Here is a 22,211-nt window from a genome sequence, read left to right as displayed (position 1 = left end):
TATGTATATATTTTTACACATAAGTTTTTACAAAAACGTGATCCAGCTATGGTTGTTAAGGTTGTATTTTTTTTAATTTAATATTTATACCTTTAGTTGATATGGATTATTTTTTAATGTGTGATGTGCAGTAAGGACCTTATTTTTTTTCCAGATGGTTACACTTATTGTCTCATCTTCACTGATTTAAAATGGCATCTTGACCAGATCTACCTCTATACTACTATTACACATTGTGTTGTTTGATTTTTCCCCTCTCTAATAGTGTATTTGATATGTAGTAGGGCAAATAATCCTCCTTTCTCTATCAAAATGTTATAATAAATTTGACTTACTCAAGAAAAGGAAATCTTTTTAAGATTTGGCATATTTCTTTAGAAACCAAACACCTTATTGAAATAAAAGCTTTCAGCCTATTCTTACATTTTCCCCATAGGGTTATGTCATCTGTAAATAATAATAACTACTTCTTTTATCACATTTAAGCTTCTTAATTTTCATTATATTGGCTACACTTCCAGCATGATGTTCAACAGTAGTGATTGTGACAGACATAATACATGTTTTAATGATAGTGCTTTTTTGCTTTGGCTTGTGGCTGTAGGTTTTTATTTGTTTGTTTTTGTTTTTAAGATTTTATTTTTAAGTGAATTCTAACACCTAATGTGGGGCTCAACAATAGAACCCTGAGATTGAGGTACCCATACTCCATCGACTGAGTCAGCCAGGCACCCCTTGTGACTATAGTTCTAAGATACATTTTTTTTATGTTTATTTATTTTTGAGAGAAAGAGAGAGACAGAGAGCAGGAGAGGGGCAGAGAGAGGAAGACACAGAATCCAAAGCAGGCTCCAGGCTCTGAGCTGTCAGCACAGAGCCTGATGCAGGCTCAAACTCACAGACTGTGAGATCATGACTTGAGCCGAAGTTGGACACTTAACCAACTGAGGTGTCCCTAAGATTTTTTAAATCAAGTTAAGTAACTGTGTTCTTATTTTACTGAGAGGTTTTTATTTTTAAGTCAAAAAAAGATTTTGAATTTTAGCAGTTGCCTTTTGTATCTGCTGAGATGATCATATGATTTCTCTCTCTTGATCTTGTCAATGTAATGATTATAGTAATAAATATGCTAAAACCACTCAGGAATTCCCTGAACATAAACACAAATGGTATATTTTTTTACTAAACTTAATGGATTTAATATTTTCTTTAGAAGTTTGAGGTTTGTCTCCAAAATCATGAGAATGATTTGCTTATAGTTTTCATGTTGGGATATTTGACTTTAACATGACATATCAAGCCCTTTTGTTTTCTTCATAGATATAAGCTCTTGCTACAAAATTTGTTTTATATAATATTTTTATTATGGAAAATTACAGGACTTCCATAACTAGAATACTATAGTATTTGCTATTACAATTGTAAGTATTTTTTCTTTAAAAAATTTCTAGTTTAATATAGTAAGAAAGATTTAAAATTTTTGAATGTTTGCTGCCTAATTAAAATACTTAATCTTAAAATAAAAAAATAAGTCGTCTAATCTGACATGATTGTAGAAAATTTAGTATGATATGATTGACTCAGCACAGTTATGTTTTGTGGTTTAAAAATATTGGGGTTTGATTTTACTTGGTTTATTCCTTAATATTTTTATTTACATGAATTTCCATGTAAGTTCTATCACAGTGGAGCGAAATGTTACCAAGGAGACAATTGTAAATTTTCCCATGATGATCTGACTAAAGAAACAAAGAAACTTTTGGACAAAGTAAGTACTGTCTTTTGCACTTCAGTTATTTGTTAGGTCTCACCACAAATTCATTGGACTTGAATCATGTTTTACAAATTACATTTCATAAAACCCTCCTGAGAAATCAAGGGTTTGCTATTTTAGGTTTTAATCCATTAACGTAGTGTGTTAAAGGGGCGCCTGGGTGGCTCATTCAGTTAAGTGTCCGACGTTGGCTCAGGTCATGATCTCACGGTCTGTGGTTTCAAGCCCTGCATCGGGCCCTGTGCTGACAACTCAGAGCCTGGAGCCGGCTTCGGATTCTGTGTCTCCCTCTCTCTCTGCCCTCTTCTGCTCATGCTCTGTCTGTGTCTCTGTCTCTCTCAAAAGTAAATATTAAAAAAAATTTTTTTTAATGTAGTGTGTTAGAAAAGCAGAAATATTGGGCTAGGAATTAAGAATCTTTTCTTACTCTTGTTCTGCCATTAAAAAGCTAATGTACTTTGAGAAATATCCTTTACCATTTTGAATCTCATTATCAAAAATGAGTTTTCTCTCTCTGATCCATTTTAACTTTAAAATGATAATTTTCTAATATCAAAACTAGCTTATTAAAGTGTTCACAGTTTTTAAATGTAAGGAAGAGGGGTGCTTGGGTGGCTCAGTCGGTTGAGCATCCACCTTTGGCTGGGGTCATGACCTCATGGTTTGTGAGTTCAATCCCCATGTTGGCTCTCTTGCTGTCAGCATAGAGCCTGTTTTGGATCCTCTGTCCTTCTCTCTCTGCCCCTCCCTCATTTGCACTCGTCCCTGTCTTTCTTTCTCTCTCTCTGACTCTCTTTCAAAAATAAACATTGAAAAAAATTTTAAATGTAAGGAAGAAAGCTTGTGTTGAAATAGTAATCTTTGCCAATTATTTTTAGGTGTTGAACACTGAAGAAGAAGCCACAAATGAAGATGAAAGAGAATTAGAAGAACTTAGAAAACGGGGCATAACTCCTCTTCCCAAACCACCTCCAGGAGTTGGGCTTCTGCCAACCCCTCCAGAGCATTTTCCCTTTTCTGATCCGGAAGATGATTTTCAGACAGATCTCTCTGATGATTTCAAGAAAATCCCATCTCTTTTTGAAATCGTTGTGAAACCTACTGTGGATTTAGCACATAAGATTGGGAAGAAGTAAGTTAAAATTTTTTTTAGTGATATCATTTTTGCTCCTAAAAATTCTTATTAAGAAACTAACTTGTATTCCACGGTAATCATATAATTAAACTTAAGTAGAGATAGCAGATACCTGGCATTCACCCCAGTTGCTACTTCCTACTTTCTCTTTGTCCCCACCCTCCACTGCATGCCATCCACGCTTTTCTCTTTGGAATCCTTAACACAGCTTCAGAAACCTCTCCACACAGTAATCCATCCGGAAGGGCACTGCCAGGTGGATGAATTGATATTTCTCCCAATTTGTTAGGAGGCTGCATGGATACTGATAATACCTTCAGATAGTGGCATTAGCATGGCTTAAGAATATTTAGTTCTTTTAGAGAAATATTTCCTTGGGCTAGTAGAGGAACATCTTTGGATAAGCTGGATCCAGATCTGCATTTTCTAACACCACCATTCCAGCCTTGCTACCCACACCGCAGGGTCTGTGCACCTGGGTGGGCCTTAAGTCCTATTGTTGATTGTTCTTTTAACCCTGAATACTCAGGGATCCCTAACAGTGAGATGTCAGCAAATGAGGAACAAGAACTCTATAAGAAACATCATAGTTAATGTGAACCATTAAAATTATTTCTATTAAGGTCAAGAAGAAGACAGGTATGTGCACTGTTGGCTAATACTGTAGATCAGATCCTCGTCAATGCAAAAAGAGAAAGATATAATAGATATAAAGATATAAAATGGCCTGGAGAGACAGGCCATTATTTGGGCAGTTTTCCTCAGTAATCCTGAAGGAACCAACTGCCAAAACTATTAGAAATAGTAGTTAAATTAGTAAGATATCCAGAAAGAAGAACAATAGTCAAAACCTAAAGGTCTTTTTATATGCCACCAGTAATCAATCAGAAATTGAAAAGTTGTATGTTTATATAGTATAATTTTAATTTCATTATGTATTAAAAAAGTTCTGTGTATGCCTAGACTAGGAGAGAACTAATAAAGAAAAATTTATCTTTGGGTGGTGGGATTAGAGGTGATTCTTACTTAGTTTTGTACTTTTCTGTATTTTTCAAAATATCTCTGAGTAAGTTTTAGAACAGGTGATAGTGAGTGGCAGTTAAGACTGTGAGCTGAAAATGAAAGCAAGATGCATGTATTGGTGTTTTCACTTGGAGATAATATGGAATAAACTGCTTCTTAAAAACACGTTCTGATATAGAAAAGCACATTCAACCAATACTTACTTAAAAATGTAACATTCTTACTTGCCTCTTTCTTTGAGCTAAGAAATATTCCTTCTGTCTACAGGCCACCAGCATTTTATAATAGTGCCTCACCACCAGGACCACAGTTTCAGGAAGGCAGTCCACATCCTCAACATATCTATAGTTCTGGATCAAGTCCAGGTCCTGGACCCAATATGTCTCAGGGACATAATAGTCCTGTGATGCACCCAGGCTCCCCCGGACATCATCCGTGTGCAGCCGTGCCGCACAGCCCACCTTTGCCACCTGGTCCACCTGGAATTTTAGGTCCTCACAGTCAAGCTGGAGTACTTGTTCAACCAGATCCACCTTTGACACCACCAAGTATGAGTGGTGCTTACCATTGCCCAGGCTTTCCAGAACACATGATGAAAGTACCTAGAGAGAATCACTGTTCTCCAAGTTCGTCTTACCTGCAAAGTACTGGTGAAATGCAGCTCAACACCAGTTACGAGTCCGTACAAAACCCAGCCGAGTTTTATGATAATTACTATTCACAGCATGTTGTACATAATTTCCAGCCACCCAATAACTCTGGTGGTAAGTTTTCCTTTTGAAATAACTCATTTTTAATTTAAAATCTTTGGAGTTATCTGTCTTTCATTAAAAACATAAGAATGTATGTTTTAAATAAAGCTAAGTAAAATGTAATGAAATTGAAACCATAAACATGTTTTTTTTTTTAAGTTTATTTTGAGAGAGAGAGAGCATGCATGAGAGCACAAATGAAGTTGGACAGAGAGAGAGGGAGAGAGAGAATCCCAAGCAGGCTCTGCCCTGTCAGCACAGAGCCCCACACTGGGCTTGATCTCATGAACCACAAGATCATGGCCTGAGCCGAAATCAGGTTGGCCACTTAACCAACTGAGCTACCCAGGTGCCCCCAAAACCATAAAATATGTTTTAAATTTAACCAAACATTGGTTACACCAGAACTTTAGATAGTTTTAAAAAATATTTACAATCACATAATAATTTGGTAATCAAATGTAGTTAGTATTAGAGCTTCAATTTGTTATAACTATAATATAATATATATAATATAACCGTGGTGCCCTCTAGAGGAGTTCTGTGCTAAATTCACATCTGTGTCTTTCTGTGTTATGTGTATAGATGGCATGTGGCATGTTGAATTTGCCCAGCATCAGCCTCCGGTTGTTCAAGATTCCCCAAACCGGGGTGGCGGATCTGACGGCAGCAGCAACACGACGGGCCATGGCCCCCTGCCTGCACCAGGTCTCCTTCCTGCAGTGCAGAGAGCTCTTTTTGTGAGACTTACTCAGAAATACCAAGAAGAAGATGAACCAAGCAGCACCCAACCTCAGAGGGCACCAAGCAAGGAAGAAGGTGTGTCAGGTGCTGTGATAGCATCTTACTTTGGATTACTTGGTTCCTGAAACGGTCTTGAATAGGTTAAAACTTGGAAAAGGAGTTCCTCTAAACTATCTATTCTATTTCCAATTTACCTCGTAGCTCCTATCTGCTTGGAATTGATTGTGGTTTCCAGGGCCATACATGCTTTAGTAATTAATTGCAAAAAGTTTGATCTGAAGCTATAGTATGAGGCCTGGCTGAGCAGACTTGCTAATAAGTCCTGTGTTTGGAAGAAAGAAATAGAACAGAAACAGGACATCTTCCAGTTCAGGAAGTTTGACTTCTAGCCCAAGTTTAAAATGACTCAGTTATTAGAGAAGTTTTTATGGGCACAGGCTGTGTATTTCAGGTTCTACTATATTATGAAGGAGTATTCTTTTTAATATAAAAGATTATGTGGAGGGGCGCCTGGGTGGCTCAGTCGGTTAAACGTCCAACTTCGGCTCAGGTCATGATCTCACAGTCCATGAGTTTGAGCCCCACGTCAGGCTCTGTGCTGACAGCTCAGAGCCTGGAGCCTGCTTCAGATTCTGTCTCTCTCTCTCTCTCTCTCTCTCTGCCCCTCCCCTGCTATGCTCTGTCTCTCTCTGTCTCAAAAAATAAATAAAAACATTATTTAAAAAAAATTTTTTTTAAAGATTATGTGGAGACACCAAGTTTACCCTAGTGGTTTTGATATTGATAAGTGTATAGCAATTAGTTAATTGAGAGAAAGCTTAAAGCATCAAATTTTTATGAATTACAAAATTGATGTGTTTACCCACTCTATTTTGTGTGTGTGTGTGTGTGTGTGTGTGTGTGTGTGTGTGTATTTTTCTTAACTGCACACCCACTGTGGGGCTCAAACACACGACTCAGACCAAGAGTCACACTCTCCACCAACTGAGCCAGCCTGGTGCCCATTTGCCCACTCTTAAATATAAAATTTATAAATAACTGTGTAGAACTAGATAACATTAGGTAGCTACAAGCTATTATATAAACATTGTTTGTTGCCTTTTCAAAGAAGGTAGCATTAACTTTTCATTTATTTAACATCATGGGGAAACGAGGAATTCCTAATAAGTTAATTTCCTGTACAATTTATGTTTGCTCCTTTAAGTGCTAAAACTTAATTTTAAGAAAAAACAATTTTCATTATTTTCTATAAAGTTTTACAAACATTTGTATTTTCATAAATAAGAAAATTACAAATTTTCTAGATATAAAATTTTGTACTATAATATTATATAATTGGTGATGTTTTATGAGAGTTTTTTCTCTGTGTCCAGAAAAAATCTTGAACAGCTAGGTTTTTTGTGTTTGTGTTCATTTTTATAAATTTTAATGCCCTTATAAGTTTATCTGTCCTTTGATAAAAAGCTGATAACTGTCATTTCCTATCTAATATCTCCTTTCCATTGGGCTATCTCTACTGGTTTGCTTTCCTTCTGTCATATACTCATTCTCATTCCAAATAGGATTTAAGATTGCTTATAGATATGAAAGTCAAAATAAAATAGCATTTTCCTTATATGGATCAGATTTGAATCATCTTACCTATTTGGATCAAGTAACAAATTCTGTGAGGAGTGAAATTCCTATACAGAAGTATTTAAAATAATGGCAATAGGTAAAAGCTTTAGGCTTCCTGAGGTCACTGAGAAGAAGAAAAGAGATCTAGTGTGTAGAAGTAGCCTGTTGTTGTTGTTGTTGTTGTTGTTGTTGTTGTTTTGAAAGCTAGCTTACTTTTTTTTTCTATTGAGAAGAGAGCGCAAGCAGGGGAGGGCCCAAGGGAGAGGGAGGGAGAGAATCTTAAGCAGGCTCCACCATCAGTTCAGGGCCCAACATGGGGCTCAATCTCATGACCATGAGATCATGACCTGAGCCAAAATCCAGAGCAGGAAGCTTAACTGACTCAGCCACCCAGATGCCCCTAAAAGTAGTTTTCTTCAGACACTGAGATATGAGTAAAACTTTTTTCAGTTGTGTTGGGACACCTGGCTGGCTGAGTCGGTGGAGCATGCGACTCTTGATCTTGGGGTTGTTAAGTTTGAGCCCCATATTGGGCAGGGGGATTACTTAAAAATAAAATCTTTAAAAAAAAAAACTTTTTTCCATTGTGATATAATCTATACAATTTTTGAAATTTACTTTAAGACTTTTCTTATGTTTATTTATTTTGAAAGGGAAAGAGAGAGAGCAGGGGAGGGGCAGAGAGAGAGAGGAAGGAGAGAGAGAGAGAGAGAGAGAGAGAGAGAGAGAGAGAATTCCAAGCAGGTTCTGTGCTGTCAGTGCAGAGCCTGAGCGGGGTTCGAGTTCACCAACTGTGAGATCATGTCCTGAGCCGAAATCAAGAGTTGGTCACTCAACCGACTGAGCCACCCGCATGCCCCAGTCTGTACAATTTTAAACCACACTTTTCAGCCTAAATTTCAGTACTTGTTTTGCAAGCTCTGTTCAAACTAAATGTGTAACACTGAAGTTCCATGTAATAGGAACACATTAATGAAATGAAATGAGGTAAAATGAGAATATTTACAATATTCTATTCATCCAAGATATTCTAGTATGTATATGTATGTATGAGTGTGTGTGTATGAGTGTATGTGTGTAACCAATTCAGAGTTAATGTATGTTGTTTTAATGGAAAGGAAGGAGACTCCCCTTCTGCAGCATCAGTTTATAATCCCTTCTGTGCTACTAGAGAGAATACCTCTGATAGTTAAGCTTCTTAACAGTGTATCTAACACACTAAAGTTACATAGACTAGGAGTAAGGTCTGAAGTGTTCCCATAAAGTGTATAGATTTCAGGATGTTAGTTTTGTTACTTTTAATTTTAAATGTTTAAATAGCTAATATATTCACATATGTCAACATCTAAAAATATAATAAGCTATAAATGAAAAATCTCTATGTCATCCCTCATTTGGTCAGTTCCCATTGCTTCCTTAACCAGTACTATTAGTGTTTTTGTTTTCTTTCCAGATTTTTAAAAAGTATTTCTCCCTTGTTATCTTGATAAATCCAGAGCTATGAAACCTGAGTATTACTTGAATTAAAGACATCCAAAACATTTGGTGTTCTTTTCCAAGAGTATTTCTCTTCTTACCCAACTCTGTCATACCACACACACTTTGGCCAGTCGGAATGAAAGGTTCTGACTTTCTCCTGGCTGGAAGGACATTACACATATTCTAGTATCACACTTCTTTCTTTATGGAGTATAACGACTAAATTGATCATTGTCATCCCACATCTAATTTTCTTCCAGTGTTGAAACTCTGGCATTTCTATGATGCATTTTCTTGAAGTCAGACTACACTTATTTCAGAAATAGCATGTGTTTTTTAAATTATCTCAATTAAGGCCAAATATGAATGTTTCATTCTTTACAATAAGTTTTTGTCTACATTTAGATGATACTGTTAACTGGTATTCCAGTAGTGAAGAGGAAGAAGGAAGCAGTGTCAAGTCAATACTGAAAACATTACAGAAACAAACAGAAACTTTAAGGAATCAGCAACAACCTTCCACAGAGCTCAGCACTCCTACTGATCCAAGACTTGCTAAAGAGAAAAGTAAAGGAAACCAAGTTGTTGACCCTAGACTTCGTACTATCCCAAGGCAAGACATGAGAAAAGCTTCTGAGTCTGCCCCGCTGGATCTTAGACTTGCATGGGATCCCAGAAAATTAAGAGGGAATGGAAGTAGTCACACAGGATCTTCCGTTGGTGGAACAAAGTTTGATTCACACCATGCAAATGCTGGCTCTGTCAAACACAAAAGAGGAGATGATGATGATGAAGATACAGAAAGAGAATTGAGAGAAAAAGCTTTCTTAATACCTTTGGATTCTTCCCCTGGTATAATCCTCCAGGATCCAAGGTCACAACTGAGACAGTTCAGTCACATTAAAATGGATATTATCCTAACCAAACCCAACTTTGCAAAACACATCGTGTGGGCTCCCGAAGACTTACTTCCAGTCCCCTTACCTAAACCTGACCCAGTATCTTCAATCAATTTACCTCTACCCCCTCTTATAGCTGACCAGAGGCTCAATAGGTTATGGAATACAAAAAGCGATCTTCATCAAAACACCGTGCCCATTGATTCAAAATTAGCAGCCAAAGCCAAAATTAACACAACAAACAGAGAAGGCTACCTAGAACAATTTGGGGACTTACATAGTTCAGGAAGTAAGTTAGGAGATCCTAGGCTACAAAAAAATTTTGATCCTAGACTTCATAGACAGCATGGTACAGAGTCTCATCAGGCAGTTACAAAGGATTCACATACATTAAAGAGTGCCCCTCACTTAACCAGATCAAACCCTGGTTCATCACAGCCCTCAGGGGCAATAACTAGCAATTCTAGTCCCGGGGCCTTGCCTCCATATGCCCCTAAACTCTCCTCTTCAGCTGGCCTTCCACTGGGAACTCCAAGTTCAGTTCTTAGTGGCATTAGTTTGTATGACCCTAGGGAGCATGGTTCATCATCTACATCAGAGCTAGCAACAGAAAATGCAGAGAACCAGAAAAAAAGTGGTAGTTTAAAAAGTAGTGACAAAAATGAACCTTCTCCCGGAGAGGCAATCCCGCCACAGAAAACCAGTCCGAACGTGGAAGTCACTGTTGATGGGCCAGTTGACCCACAGGCAGATAATCTCAGGAGTTCTGGTGTGGTTCAGGTCCCAGCAGTGCACAGTCTTCCTATTCAGGCATTAACAGGCTTAATTAGACCCCAGTACAGCGATCCAAGGCAGTCAAGACAGCCAGGACAGATGAGTCCCACCCCAGAAAATGATCCCGGTAAAGAACCAGATGACAAATCTCTGAAAGAGGTTTTTAAAACTTTTGATCCAACTGCTTCACCATTTTGTTAGCTATTGTGTAATTAAGCGGTTCTTTTCACTCTTGTGACTATTGCAGTCCTCTGCTGTTTTGTAACTGGTTTACCTCTATAGTTTATTTATTTTTAAATTATAAATACTTTTCAGCTGCTAGTATCAGAACCACATGAAGTTATATCCTCTAAAGCCTGTGGTATTTTATATAATATTTTTATAACTTTAAGAGACTGTAGTAATTGACATAGAAACTTATCTATCATGTTAGCTTCGGTAGAAGTACTTTTATCGTAAATAAACCATCATGAACTCAACACTCTGCCCAAATATATGCCAGTTGTCTTTCATAATCAATGTTTAGATAAACGATTACCACTTTTATATGGTTGTTAGTTTCAAGCAATATGATGTACATTACTTTTGAGCAACAGTATTTTGACTAGGATCTTCTCTATTTGTCAACCCAGAACTGATTCATATGTAATGCTAACTGCTAACTAAAATGTAAAATTAAGTAAAGAAAACATTTTTAAAATCACAATTAGCAGAGCAGTTCATGTTTAAGGGCATCACGTTTATTAGTATTGGCAATATTATTTGTGTAAATGAAGCATTTGAATGTCCTATCTTTTAAAAGTATTTTATTGTATACTGTATCATAGAAGTTGGAGATACATAGATTGTTTTTGCTAAAGTGGAAAATTCCCAAGTTCTCTAACATAACTTTTTAGTTTTTCATATTAAATAGTTATGAGTTATTGCTGTGTTACATTGTGATGTTTATGTGTTTCAATGTTTTTTGTCTTCAGCAGCATAATTTATATTACTTTTTCAAATGATGTAGCTGCAATAATTGTATTCATCATGACTTTGGTAATTTTTAACAAAATTTTAATAGATCCAGTGACAGTCTGTAGTGATTATTGCATTGATAATGTTTTAAATGTCCAGGTTCTATATTTTTTCTTAAATAGCAAGAAAACACAGAGATGGTATAATCAACTGTATATGGCTACCAATAAAGAATCTCTTTCAGATCTCTCCTGACTGGCATTCTGTAACAGAGGAGACTGCCTGGTATTTACAGTATTTAATGTCCTCATAGATTGGAAATCTCCTAAGTTGGTTAGAAATTGTATTTGTATGAAAACTAATTTGTATTCATTCTTGTGTATTTATTGCAGTATATAAGTAATGGCAGCCCTATTTGTTTTATACATATATTATTTATAACAGAAACTAAGTATTACACTAATATTCATATCTTGAACTGGATGTGTGTGACAGTGTTTGTTGGTAACAACTCCAATAAGTAACTTGAAAACAGAGCATTTCATTATAAAAGATAATGAAAGTGGGGGAAATCATTTGATCCTTGGATGAAAACAGCTACCCCTGAAAAGTGATTTTAAAAACATATAGCAAAATATTTCTGTAGGAACCTAACACTTAGATAGCATATGTTAACTATTAATGCATATTTTTTCTATTCACTTCTTCACTTTGTTTTGTTTTGTTTTGCTTTGATTCCATGCTTAAATGGAGTTGCGGCTAAGTGAACAACAACTCTGCTTACCCAAGAAGTTCATTGTGTTCTAAGTGGAAGGACAGTTGTTTGAGGAGATGTGAATTTCTACTATTTATACTTTGGTTACATTGTTGCCTAACATGGCTCTGGATAACATTTTTGTTTAAAAATGTACTTTAAAGCCACCATAGAAAATATTTTCTGGTTTCCTATCCACATGAACTTTATTATACACACATACATATATGTAATACTCCTTTTTCAGGGAAAAAATCAGTAAAATTGCTGAATTTTAGTAATTAAATGGATAATTTTAGCAAATCTCTAATTCCCTTGTGTATTTTATAATTATATTAAGTAATGCTATTTATATTTTAAATATCATACAAAAAAGATAATTTGGCTTGTTAAAGATCAAAATAGAATCCAAATTCTTAACAGAAGATCCTTTTTCCCAAGAGATGTTGAACTATTAATTAAAAAATAAGGTTTAAATATCATTAATGCAAGTTACAATGTTCACTTGATCAGTATTTTTGAGCCCCTATTATCTCAGCTAGTGTCCTATAGGCTATTTTATAAGAAAGTGTGGACTTAGTTTAAAATTTAACAATATATTTTATATGAAAATTTTATATTTATGTTTAAAATAATGATTTTAATTTGTGGTCTTTTTTAATTGAGATAACTTTAGCTTAAGGGATATCCTATCGTATCCTGTCAACTTAGATTATCTTAATCTTATTTTTTCCTTTTTCTCACCAAAATCTAATAACCCATTTCCGCTGATGAATAACCTCCTTTAAGATGAATCGGTGTTTGTTAGAATCCATGTAAGTTGATTTACACCAGCACACTGGAAAGTACTTTATGTCCCTATTCTTATAAGCCAAACATTTACAGATAACAGAGGTAACTTGTGTCCTAAAAGAGTCTGGATGAGACTCACTGACTGAGATGTAACTTAACTATTCATACTGGTTTGTGGCAGAAGGTTTATCCCTATTTACTGTGATGTTGAGTGGAATGGGATGTATCAGGGTGTTACATTGGAATACCCAGGTGACCATAATTTAGATTGGGCAACTACTTTCCCATATCTTGTTTAGTCTTTGCCCAAAACTCCTGTCTCTGGAGCTTTCCCAGTTAGGACCTCATTCTGAACCCTGAAAGAAAACCAAATATTGGAGTGATACCAAATTCTGCTTCATCAATTAGGTCTGCTTCTGTAGGGACCCTCTGTTACCCAGCTCTGTGTACCAAACCCCAGAATTAGGGTGCAAGCAAAACAGCCTAAGTAGGAGATTAGATTTGCTTAGGTTTCTATTTGTCTTTTTAACTTGCCATAAGGATTTTAAATAGTAGTTTTCCTTGCTAGTCCTACTTATTTTAAGAGTGGAAGAATAGTTGATTAGTAAAGAAATCCTGCATAAGCTTACATATAAGCCGCTTTGCTGAATTAATTAGAAGAGAGAGAAGGAAAGGAGAACTTAAGAGGGCTAGGGGGTTTAAGGACCATGAATTCATATTGTTCTAAATTGATATATGGATTTTTTTCTCAATGTCCAGTTCCTTATCTGTGAAATGGGTATAATTTTGACTGCTCATAGATTTGATATAGTGAATGAATTATTATTTTAAAGCATTTTAAAATGTAAAATTGGTTTATAACTTTTGCAAACATAATAATTATACTTCCACTAGGGTGCATTTAGCTGTACAAATTCCAAAGTAACACGGTTTGTGTGGTTTACCAGTTTTATGAAATTTCAGATGATATACATTAAAGACACAATAGAATTGTGTAAGAAGTTATTTTGCAGAATATTAACCCATGAAGTTAGCAACTCCCCCTTAACGTTTTGTGTGTTAGTAAGACATAGGACTTTCGTATTTTAGAGCTTTATGGACTTGTAGTGTCTATTCAAGATCTGATCGCTCTGCCCATTTTGTACAAGTTGGATATTGATAGAGGGTTAAAAATGCTGACAGTCCATATTGCATGGTGTATTTGCTTCAATTATAGCATGTGTGCTGTGGGCAAAGTGGCCCATTTATTCATTGTAACAGCCATTGGCCTTAGAAACAACAGAGATGTTTACTCCCATTTCTTAGTATGTATTTCTGCAAGCACATGACACAGAGGTATTTCTGAGTGCCCACTTGCTTGATAAAGGTGTCATTTTCCTTTGTTCATGGCAATTTAAAGTTTGGCACTTCCTAGGGACCTAAATGTGAGGTCTTGTCAAAATCCTTCCAGTTGCACAACACAGAGTCTTAAGGTGGAGATGTTCTCCCCGAGTTCACCCTTCTGGGCGTAAGGGCTGTGTCTCAGAGGGGTGGTCTGCGCTCAAGGCTGTAACTTGGAGGGGTTGTGTGCAGTCACGGGGTCGGCTGATAGGGCTCCTGCACATTTCAGTAATTGGGCTTTTTGTGAATATCCAAAATGAAGAGCTGTAATTATCTTTTCAGAAATGGGTTGGCAGTGTTTGATCACATTATGGTCAAAATTAAGTCTAGTAGGGTATGTAAGTCGTTAGTAAACTTAGTTTAAATAAGGCTTAGTTTAGGAAATGTAAGCTTTAACAAAATGTAACCAAACAGGGCTTGAGTGTCTAGAGCTGTTTTCCTCACGTGTGTGTTTATTGTTTAGCATTTATGGAATGTCTTTACCCAAAGTGTTTAATGTGATTTACAGACCCAGTTTCAGTAGCTACCAATCACCAAATTGCTGGGCTTTTGTTTTGTTTTGTTTGTTTTTGCTGGGGTTTTGTTTTGAGTATGTTGTTTATCAGCAGTATCTGCCAGTTGTAACAAAGCCTGTATTAACCTTCTTTTCTTGGAAAGGATACAGACCTAAGAAAGGACTTTAGGTTAACATCAACATAACATTTAGAATTTCTAATTTTTAAATAAGAAATAAAAAGCACATTTTAAATTGTATTTTATGCTTTTGGAGGCAAGACCGGTATGTGCCTCCCTACTTTGCTGTTTCCCCACAGCAACAAGCCTAGTTCTAGGCACACAGGTGGGTGCTTTGTTAATTGCTTCCCAATATCCATCCAAGTTTAGATTTTCATGTGGCAGAGCCACTCCATGGTTGTGTCCAAGAGTACAATTCATAAAGTATACCTCCTTCAGTGGACACAAGGTACCTACCTTCTCTTTTTTGTTTCCCCTTCCCATCTCCCAACCAAACAATGTAAAGGTAGGGTTATGGCAGCTTAACGTTTCTACAATAATTCATAACTCCAAGAGCCCTCCAGTTTTATAAGTTAACTTTACTACTTCATGGTAGAAATTTGAATTGGTCAATTATTTATTCCTGTAGATCTATGAAGGATTCTTTCTGTAACCAGAAAGAACTGCAGAATCAGAGACCTCTTTTTATTTTACAATATATTTGTCTAATTTCTCTCTTCCTGTTCTCAAAATATCAACCACAATTATGAAGTTATGCCCCACCTGGTGAAATTCCAATAACATTAAAATTTTTCTTTATCCCAACACCTCGAAAGGTAATTTATCCTTTAATGTCATGAATTGGACTCTATATTGGGTCCTGCATGTTGCTTAATACCCTTCATTACCCTTTGGAATAGAACAATCATGTGTTGCAGTGGGCAAAATCATTGTGGGCATAGAGAAAATCTATTTCTCTATGTATTTTATAGCCTTGTTTTTCCTTGAATCTCTTGTCTTTAAAACTTTAAATTTGTCAGGAGAAGTTAATATATAGCTAATATAGCATTTTAGAAAAATATTAGCTCCAAATTATCAGACCCCACACTTCTTTTGCTCATTACTGATTTTAATACCTCTGTGAGGGTATTAAGGTTAAGAGGGGCAGTAAAATTTGCATTAGCTAATACTATTTTGTCAGAGGTCTGATACATAGTTTATTGTAAAACAATTAAATATATAGAGCCTCCCCCCAAAAACAACTAGCCATGTTATTCCCAGACCTCCATTATGAGCAATATTTTCATATTAGTTGTCAGCGATAGACTATACGTTTTATATGCTTTTTAAATAGAGAAAGTGAAAAATAATGAACTAATCACTGTTACTAGAGGTTTTCGTCCACCTCTGTTTTACAGAAGTTTGCCTTCCATTTGTTTGAGAGGGAAGTCAAATAAGATAGGAGAATATCTTTTCAGAAGGTAGAATGATATTTCCTTATAAAAGTGACAATCAAGAAATAGTCATTTGTATACTTGCCAAAGTTTCAAAAAGAATTTTACATTCCTGACCCTAAATCCACGGCTCCCCCACCCAGGATTCAGAAAGGGCTCAGTGTAGATCCAGGTTTCCGCGGCCCAGGTCCTTTTGTTTTTAGTCCAGGGCTTCTATGCTTGCACATGACTAAGGCATTGATGGCACTTGTGTCCTAGGATTCAGTGTGTGTCTGTGTTTGGAGGCGGGGTTTGGGATTGGGGTGGGGGAGGAGCGGTCTGTGTTCAGACTTATGATCATCCATTTTTTATCAGGTATCCAAGTACCATCTGTGGGCCAAAACACAGGTTCAACCTATTCAGAATGAGGTGGGATTTTAAAACAAAACAAAAATTTCTAATGTTATTATTTAATTTCCCCCAGTTGTATCTCAAATGTTGGGGAAATGCTGCCTTGACTGTTTTACTTTACAAGGTTTTAGTAGATACCAATTTAGTAAATTAACTATACTGTCTGTTCAAAAGATACCAGCAGGGTGTATTTTGCTAAACTGATTAATTATTCTACTTAAAGACTAACAAATCATTTGGTAAAATCAGGAATATTATTTCTTTTCATTTACTAATAACTTTCCAAGTTACCTTCTGTTGTTGCAAGTTTCTGTAATTTTTTCCTGTCATACCTTTCTATTGTCTGACTTTAAATAAAAATGTTTCTAATAATATCTGTCTAGCACTGTGTTGCTTTTCTTTAATAAATCTTCTTCCTTTAAAGACAGAATACAGGGGAGCATGTACTCGTATGAGAACTTACAAATGGACCCCATCCCAGGCCTTCCTGAAAGAAAGAGATGGTAGTCCTTCAGTGTATCGGAGGCACAGAGATTGTGCTTCACTTAGCCACACAGGTTAGTAGCATCTGAAGTCCTCTATTTCCTGAGACTGCCGGCATTCTGGACATGTAAGTATCTCTTAGATGAGCTCACATTAATTTTCTAATGTTTATTTATTTCTGAGACAGAGAGAGACAGAGCATGAATGGCGGAGGGTCAGAGAGAGAGGGAGACACAGAATCTGAAACAGTTTCCAGGCTCTGAGCTGTCAGCACAGAGCCCGACGCGGGGCTCGAACTCACGGACTGTGAGATCACGACCTGAGCTGAAGTCAGACGCTTCATCGACTGAGCCACCCAGGCGCCCCTAGCTCACAATTTTCTATTAAAGGACCGAATCCAAGAGGTTGCTAGCAAATGGACTGCTTAGAGCAGAACAGGACCCCTCAGGACCAGAGTGGGACCTCATCACAGAGGGAGGGCTCAGAACAATGGGGTATGCACTTCCCTTTGAGATAGGAGCAACAAAGAAGTGACTGATCATGACTCCCTCAAAGGCCCGGAAGCTTCATTAAAAGATGTTTTCTGGTTTCTGTTCTAATGTGTTCACTGGCCAAGGACACACTGTCTTGAATAAGGGGGACTTGTAGATTCCTGGACTTACTTATTGAGCAACTCTGTGGAAAAGTCTTCTTTGAGAGCTAGCAATCTCGTCCTGGAGCATACTCTCCTTAGCAGTGCAACACTGGGCGAGCCGGGACTTCCCAGAGCATCACCTTCCTCACAGACAAAATTGGGATCCATCACTCATTTGAGAAAGATTGTTTGAACAGTCAGCATATGCTAGTAGGTGTTGGGTTACAGAGATGGATAGGATAGACTGCTTTTATATCCTACATTTCCCGAATGAAAAATGTATGCGAAACCCCAGTGTGCAAACTGGATGAAAGTGGAGACATTCTGGCTGACGTTGGGGTGGGGTGCCAGATCCCACAGCTGAATCACCTCAAAGGAACCGAACAGAGTGCGAGAGACCTCATCTGAATCCTCCACGCCTCATCTGAATCCTCCACGCCGCAAGCAAATCATACAATGCAGCTATCATCCTTTTACTCATTGCCTTAAAAGCCCTCCAGGGTTTCCCTTATCTGCACAAAAAGTCCAAACTCCGTGGCTTTGCATTCCAGGATTCTTTTCCAGTGCCTTCCCCACTCTGGTTGTCACACCCCTGGATCAGCAGAGAACTAATTGTGCTGTCTGCGAATGAGCTGAGAATTTGTCCTCTGTTGCACTGTGAGCTCTTATTCTATTTGCCTCTATTTCCCCAGGACCTCGAGTGGTTTCTGGGTTTCTGTTCCTCAGCAGGAGCTCCCTCAATAATCGCTAGGGCGTGACAGACTGGAATTGCAGATCAGAGGCCTTTATCCACACGGGTGGCACGCTTCCAGCTCCCACAGCCTTGTCAAAAGTCTACAAAAAAGTTCGAGACTTGAATTTTGGCTTCAAAATATTACAAGAGATTGTAAAGGTGAAATGTTTATTTTGTTTTTGTTTTTTTTTAATTTTTTTTTTTAACGTTTATTTATTTTTGAGACAGAGAGAGACAGAGCATGAACGGGGAAGGGGCACAGAGAGAGGGAGACACAGAATCGGAAGCAGGCTCCAGGCTCTGAGCCATCAGCCCAGAGCCCGACGCGGGGCTCAAACTCACGGACCGCGAGATCGTGACCTGAGCTGAAGTCGGACGCTTAACCGACTGAGCCACCCAGGCGCCCCAGAAATGTTTATTTTGAAAGCAACATTATTAAATACTGTCATAATGTATATAATGAATAATTATATAACTTTGTATTTTACACATGCATAGAAACACATGCATAAATATATGTGTACATACACAGTGTGGAAGACTGGGTGCCTTTACTACACTAGAGTGAGATCTTTAATTTTTTTTTAATGTTTATTTTTGAGAGAGAGAGAGACACAGTGTGAGCAGGGGAGGGGCAGAGAGAGAGGGAGTCACAGAATCCGAAGCTGGCTCCAGACTGAGCTGTCAGCACAGAGCCGGACGTGGGGATTGAACCCACGGACCATGAGATTATGACCTGAGCAAAGTCAGATGCTTGCTTAACTGACTGAACCACTCAGGTGCCCCATGGAGTGAGATCTTTAGAAATTATCAGGAGGTCAACACATAGCCCTGCTTCCAATCCAGAATTTAAAACCAAGAAATATCCTGGAAGACAGGAAGTGGGGCTTATTCTATAAACCTGGAGCTTTACTGCTGTGAATTATATTTCTGTGTGTGTGTGTGTGTACACACATACAAGAAAAATGGGAGATTGCCTAGTTTTCTGTACTTTGTGCAATAGTTTTACCAGGAAGATATTTTAGCTAGTTGTGAATAACCACCTATGCTTTATGTATTCATTCAGCAAATACTAAGCACCTATTCTTTGTCAGGCTCCACAATAGGCTCTGGGGATTCAGACGCAAATGGGGCAGATGGGCTTGGAGTTTACAGTTGAATGGAGGAGACTGAGATGCAGGAAGCATGTAACTACAGTGGCCGGGTGCCACTTCTCGTGGCCGCTGAGCCACAGGGTGCTTGGAGAAGGACCCAATGCTGCAGTGCTCCTTCTCTTCCAGGGAGGAACTTGTCCTGTACGTGTTTCAGCCCCTTACAGGCAGGACAGCTGAGTCTGATCGCCATCTGGAGGCCACGTTGGATAACCGCTCACAGATGGAGTAGCAAACCCATCCCTCGCACACCTCTAACACTGAACGCTTTGGGCTCCGTGCTAGGTGTCAGGGGTGAACGGATGAGACACACACGATACAGATCCCATCCCTTGTGGCAAGATTCAACCCAGCTTCACCTCACCCTCAAACTGGTACCTGTCTCCCTCACAGGCCTTTCCAAAAGCCTCCCCTCCCAACTGTCTGGAGAAACTGGGAAGGGCTCTCCCTCCCCACCATGGCACTGGGGTAGAGACCGGATGCCTGAAGCGACAAGCCTATCCTTAAAACGCTTTGCTCTGACAGTGCAGTGGTTCTTCAGCAAGGGCCAAAGAGCCGGCAGCAGTCTGGCTCCTGGTTCCCCTGTGCTTGGGGCAAAGGATTTGAAGCCACAAAGAGACCTAAACAAAATTGCAAATTAGAGAGGATAAAGGGTGATAATGTGGAGGAGAGAACAGGTGGAGGTGGGGGAAGGGAGCAAAGGGAATAAAAAGCTGCAGTCAGCAAAGGGGAAAACTGCAGAGAGGAGGCCCACGGAGGAGAGAGTGTCAAGAAGCAAGAGGTCCCTGGAGTTGGACCAGTCAAGAACTCAGGGAGACCAAATTCGGAGAAGAGCCCATTGCATCTGACAAATTGGAAAAAAAAATGAAAAATGAAGCCAGAGTTTTGAAGGATTGGTGGATGGTAAGGAAACAAAACAGCAGTGATAGATTAATATTTCTTGGAACTTGGTTCTGAATAGCAGGAGAAGACCCAGGGAATGTTTCTGAAAAAGGAGACTCAAACATGAGCCAGAGAAAAGGTAGTTTGAAAAGAGAAACAAGTACTTCCCCTGCTGGCCAAGAGGGAGTAACAGAGGCTAGGTTATACACACACACACACACACACACACACACACACACACACCCTTCATCCCCAGAACAGCCAGATGAAACATACAAAACAATAGAGTTCAGAGTTGGACCCCAGGCAGCATAGGACAGTCACCCTTAAGAGAGATTAAACCCAACAGGCAAATTCATACTTCTAGTTGCAGATTTCAATACCCTTTGCTCAAAATGGATGGAAAAAGTAGAATGAACATCAGGGAACATCATGGAAAACTTGAACAACAGAGTCGATCAACTTGCCCCAGCTGGTGTTCATAGAAGACTCCACCTACCAACAGCAGAATGTACATTCTTTCCTACTGCACGTGGAACATGTATCCAGATAAACTATACCCCAGGCCCCAAAACAAACTCAGTAAACTTAAAAGGATTCAAATAATAAAAAGAATGTCTTTTGACCACAAAGGAATTAAATCCGAAATCAAAACAGAAAAAAATACCTGGAAATTCCCCCCAAATACTTTGAAACTAAATAACACAGTTGCAAATAATCCATGGTCAACAAAGAATTCAAAAAGGAAATTAGAATGTATGAGAAAGAAAACCATAAATATTGGAGGCTAATGCTCAAGTAGTGCTTAGAAATCACAGCAGTAAAAGCCTGTAATAGAAAAGAATGCTAGAGAATAATGATCTCTGGTTGCACATGCAGAAACTTGAAAAGGAGAACAAGTTAAGCGCAAAGGCACGATAACAAATATCAAAGAGGGGCACCTGGGTGGCTCAGTTAGTTCAGTGTCTCTTAGTTTTGGCTCAGGTTATGATTTCCTGGTTCATGGGCTTAGTTTTGGCTCAGGTTATGATTTCCTGGTTCATGGGCTCCAGCCCCACGTTGGACTCACTGCTGTCAGCACAGAGCCCACTTCAGATCCTCTGTACCCTTCTCTCTCTGCCCTTCCCCCACTCACATGTGCTCTCTCTCTCTCTCTCTCAAAAATAAGTAAAACATTAAAAAAAAAAAAAAAAAGAAATATTAAAGAGAAGGAATCCATGAAGTAGAAAACAGAAATCTAGGAAAGAAAGTCAATAAAATCAAAAGTTGGTTATTTAAAAAGATAAATAAAATGGATAAATCTCTACATCCAACTTTCAGAAGAAAACCTAGGAGGAAATCTTGGGACCTAAGTATGGCCAAGAGTCCTGAGCGTCTGAAAAGGATCATCTTGCAGTGATCATGCTGAAGGAAAGAAGCCGGGGGGGGGGGGGGGTAGGAAAGAACACTATTACATGATTCCAGTTTAATAAAAATCCTAGAAAATGCAAACCAATCTTCAAGTAGCCACGCAAACCAGTCCTTATAGGGAGCTCATCCCAGGCTAACACAAACTTCAGTTTCCCCATACCTTGAACTTGACTGACCTCCCCAGTGTAACCTACACATCTTTCAGTACCTGGCTTCCTGCACAACTGATACTGTTCTCACTTTGCAACACCTTAATAAAGGCTTAAGCTAACAGGGCATCGATGTTTTTCCCCCTCCTCCTACAGTCTACATGTGATGTTCCTTCTAAGCCCAGAAACTGAAGTATCATTCCCAGGGGATCAGCCTCACCAGGGGCCCAGGGACATTCCCCCTCACTGGGAGGACTGCCAAGGCAGCTCTGTGCAAGGCCTAGCCCCTGCCCACCCCCCCCAGCTGCCCAACCCCCATGTAGAAGGTTCTACAATGTGAGCCTATTTCAGCC

The 22,211-nt window shown here is 38.4% G+C and overlaps 1 protein-coding gene across 4 annotated transcripts in view; it reads left to right on the top strand.

Moving 5' to 3' along the window:
- The window catches only part of ZC3H6 (zinc finger CCCH-type containing 6), a 69,639-nt gene extending 58,234 nt beyond the window's left edge, over positions 1–11,405 (top strand). For 3 of the 4 annotated variants that reach the window (XM_042981996.1, XM_042981999.1, XM_042981998.1), the window contains 5 exons: positions 1,659–1,768; positions 2,653–2,906; positions 4,200–4,696; positions 5,270–5,512; positions 8,930–11,405. In XM_042981996.1, the coding sequence (XP_042837930.1) occupies positions 1,659–1,768; positions 2,653–2,906; positions 4,200–4,696; positions 5,270–5,512; positions 8,930–10,398 (2,573 nt within the window). In that variant the 3' untranslated portion in view covers positions 10,399–11,405. The remainder of the gene's footprint in view (positions 1–1,658; positions 1,769–2,652; positions 2,907–4,199; positions 4,697–5,269; positions 5,513–8,929) is intronic. The other variant, XM_042981997.1, reaches the window with a different exon arrangement.
- Positions 11,406–22,211: the final 10,806 nt, after the last annotated feature.

The sequence above is a fragment of the Panthera tigris genome, chromosome A3 (assembly GCF_018350195.1).
Source record: "Panthera tigris isolate Pti1 chromosome A3, P.tigris_Pti1_mat1.1, whole genome shotgun sequence".
In the NCBI taxonomy this organism is placed as follows: Eukaryota; Metazoa; Chordata; class Mammalia; order Carnivora; family Felidae; genus Panthera; species Panthera tigris.
This window is presented reverse-complemented; position numbering and strand designations above follow the sequence as displayed.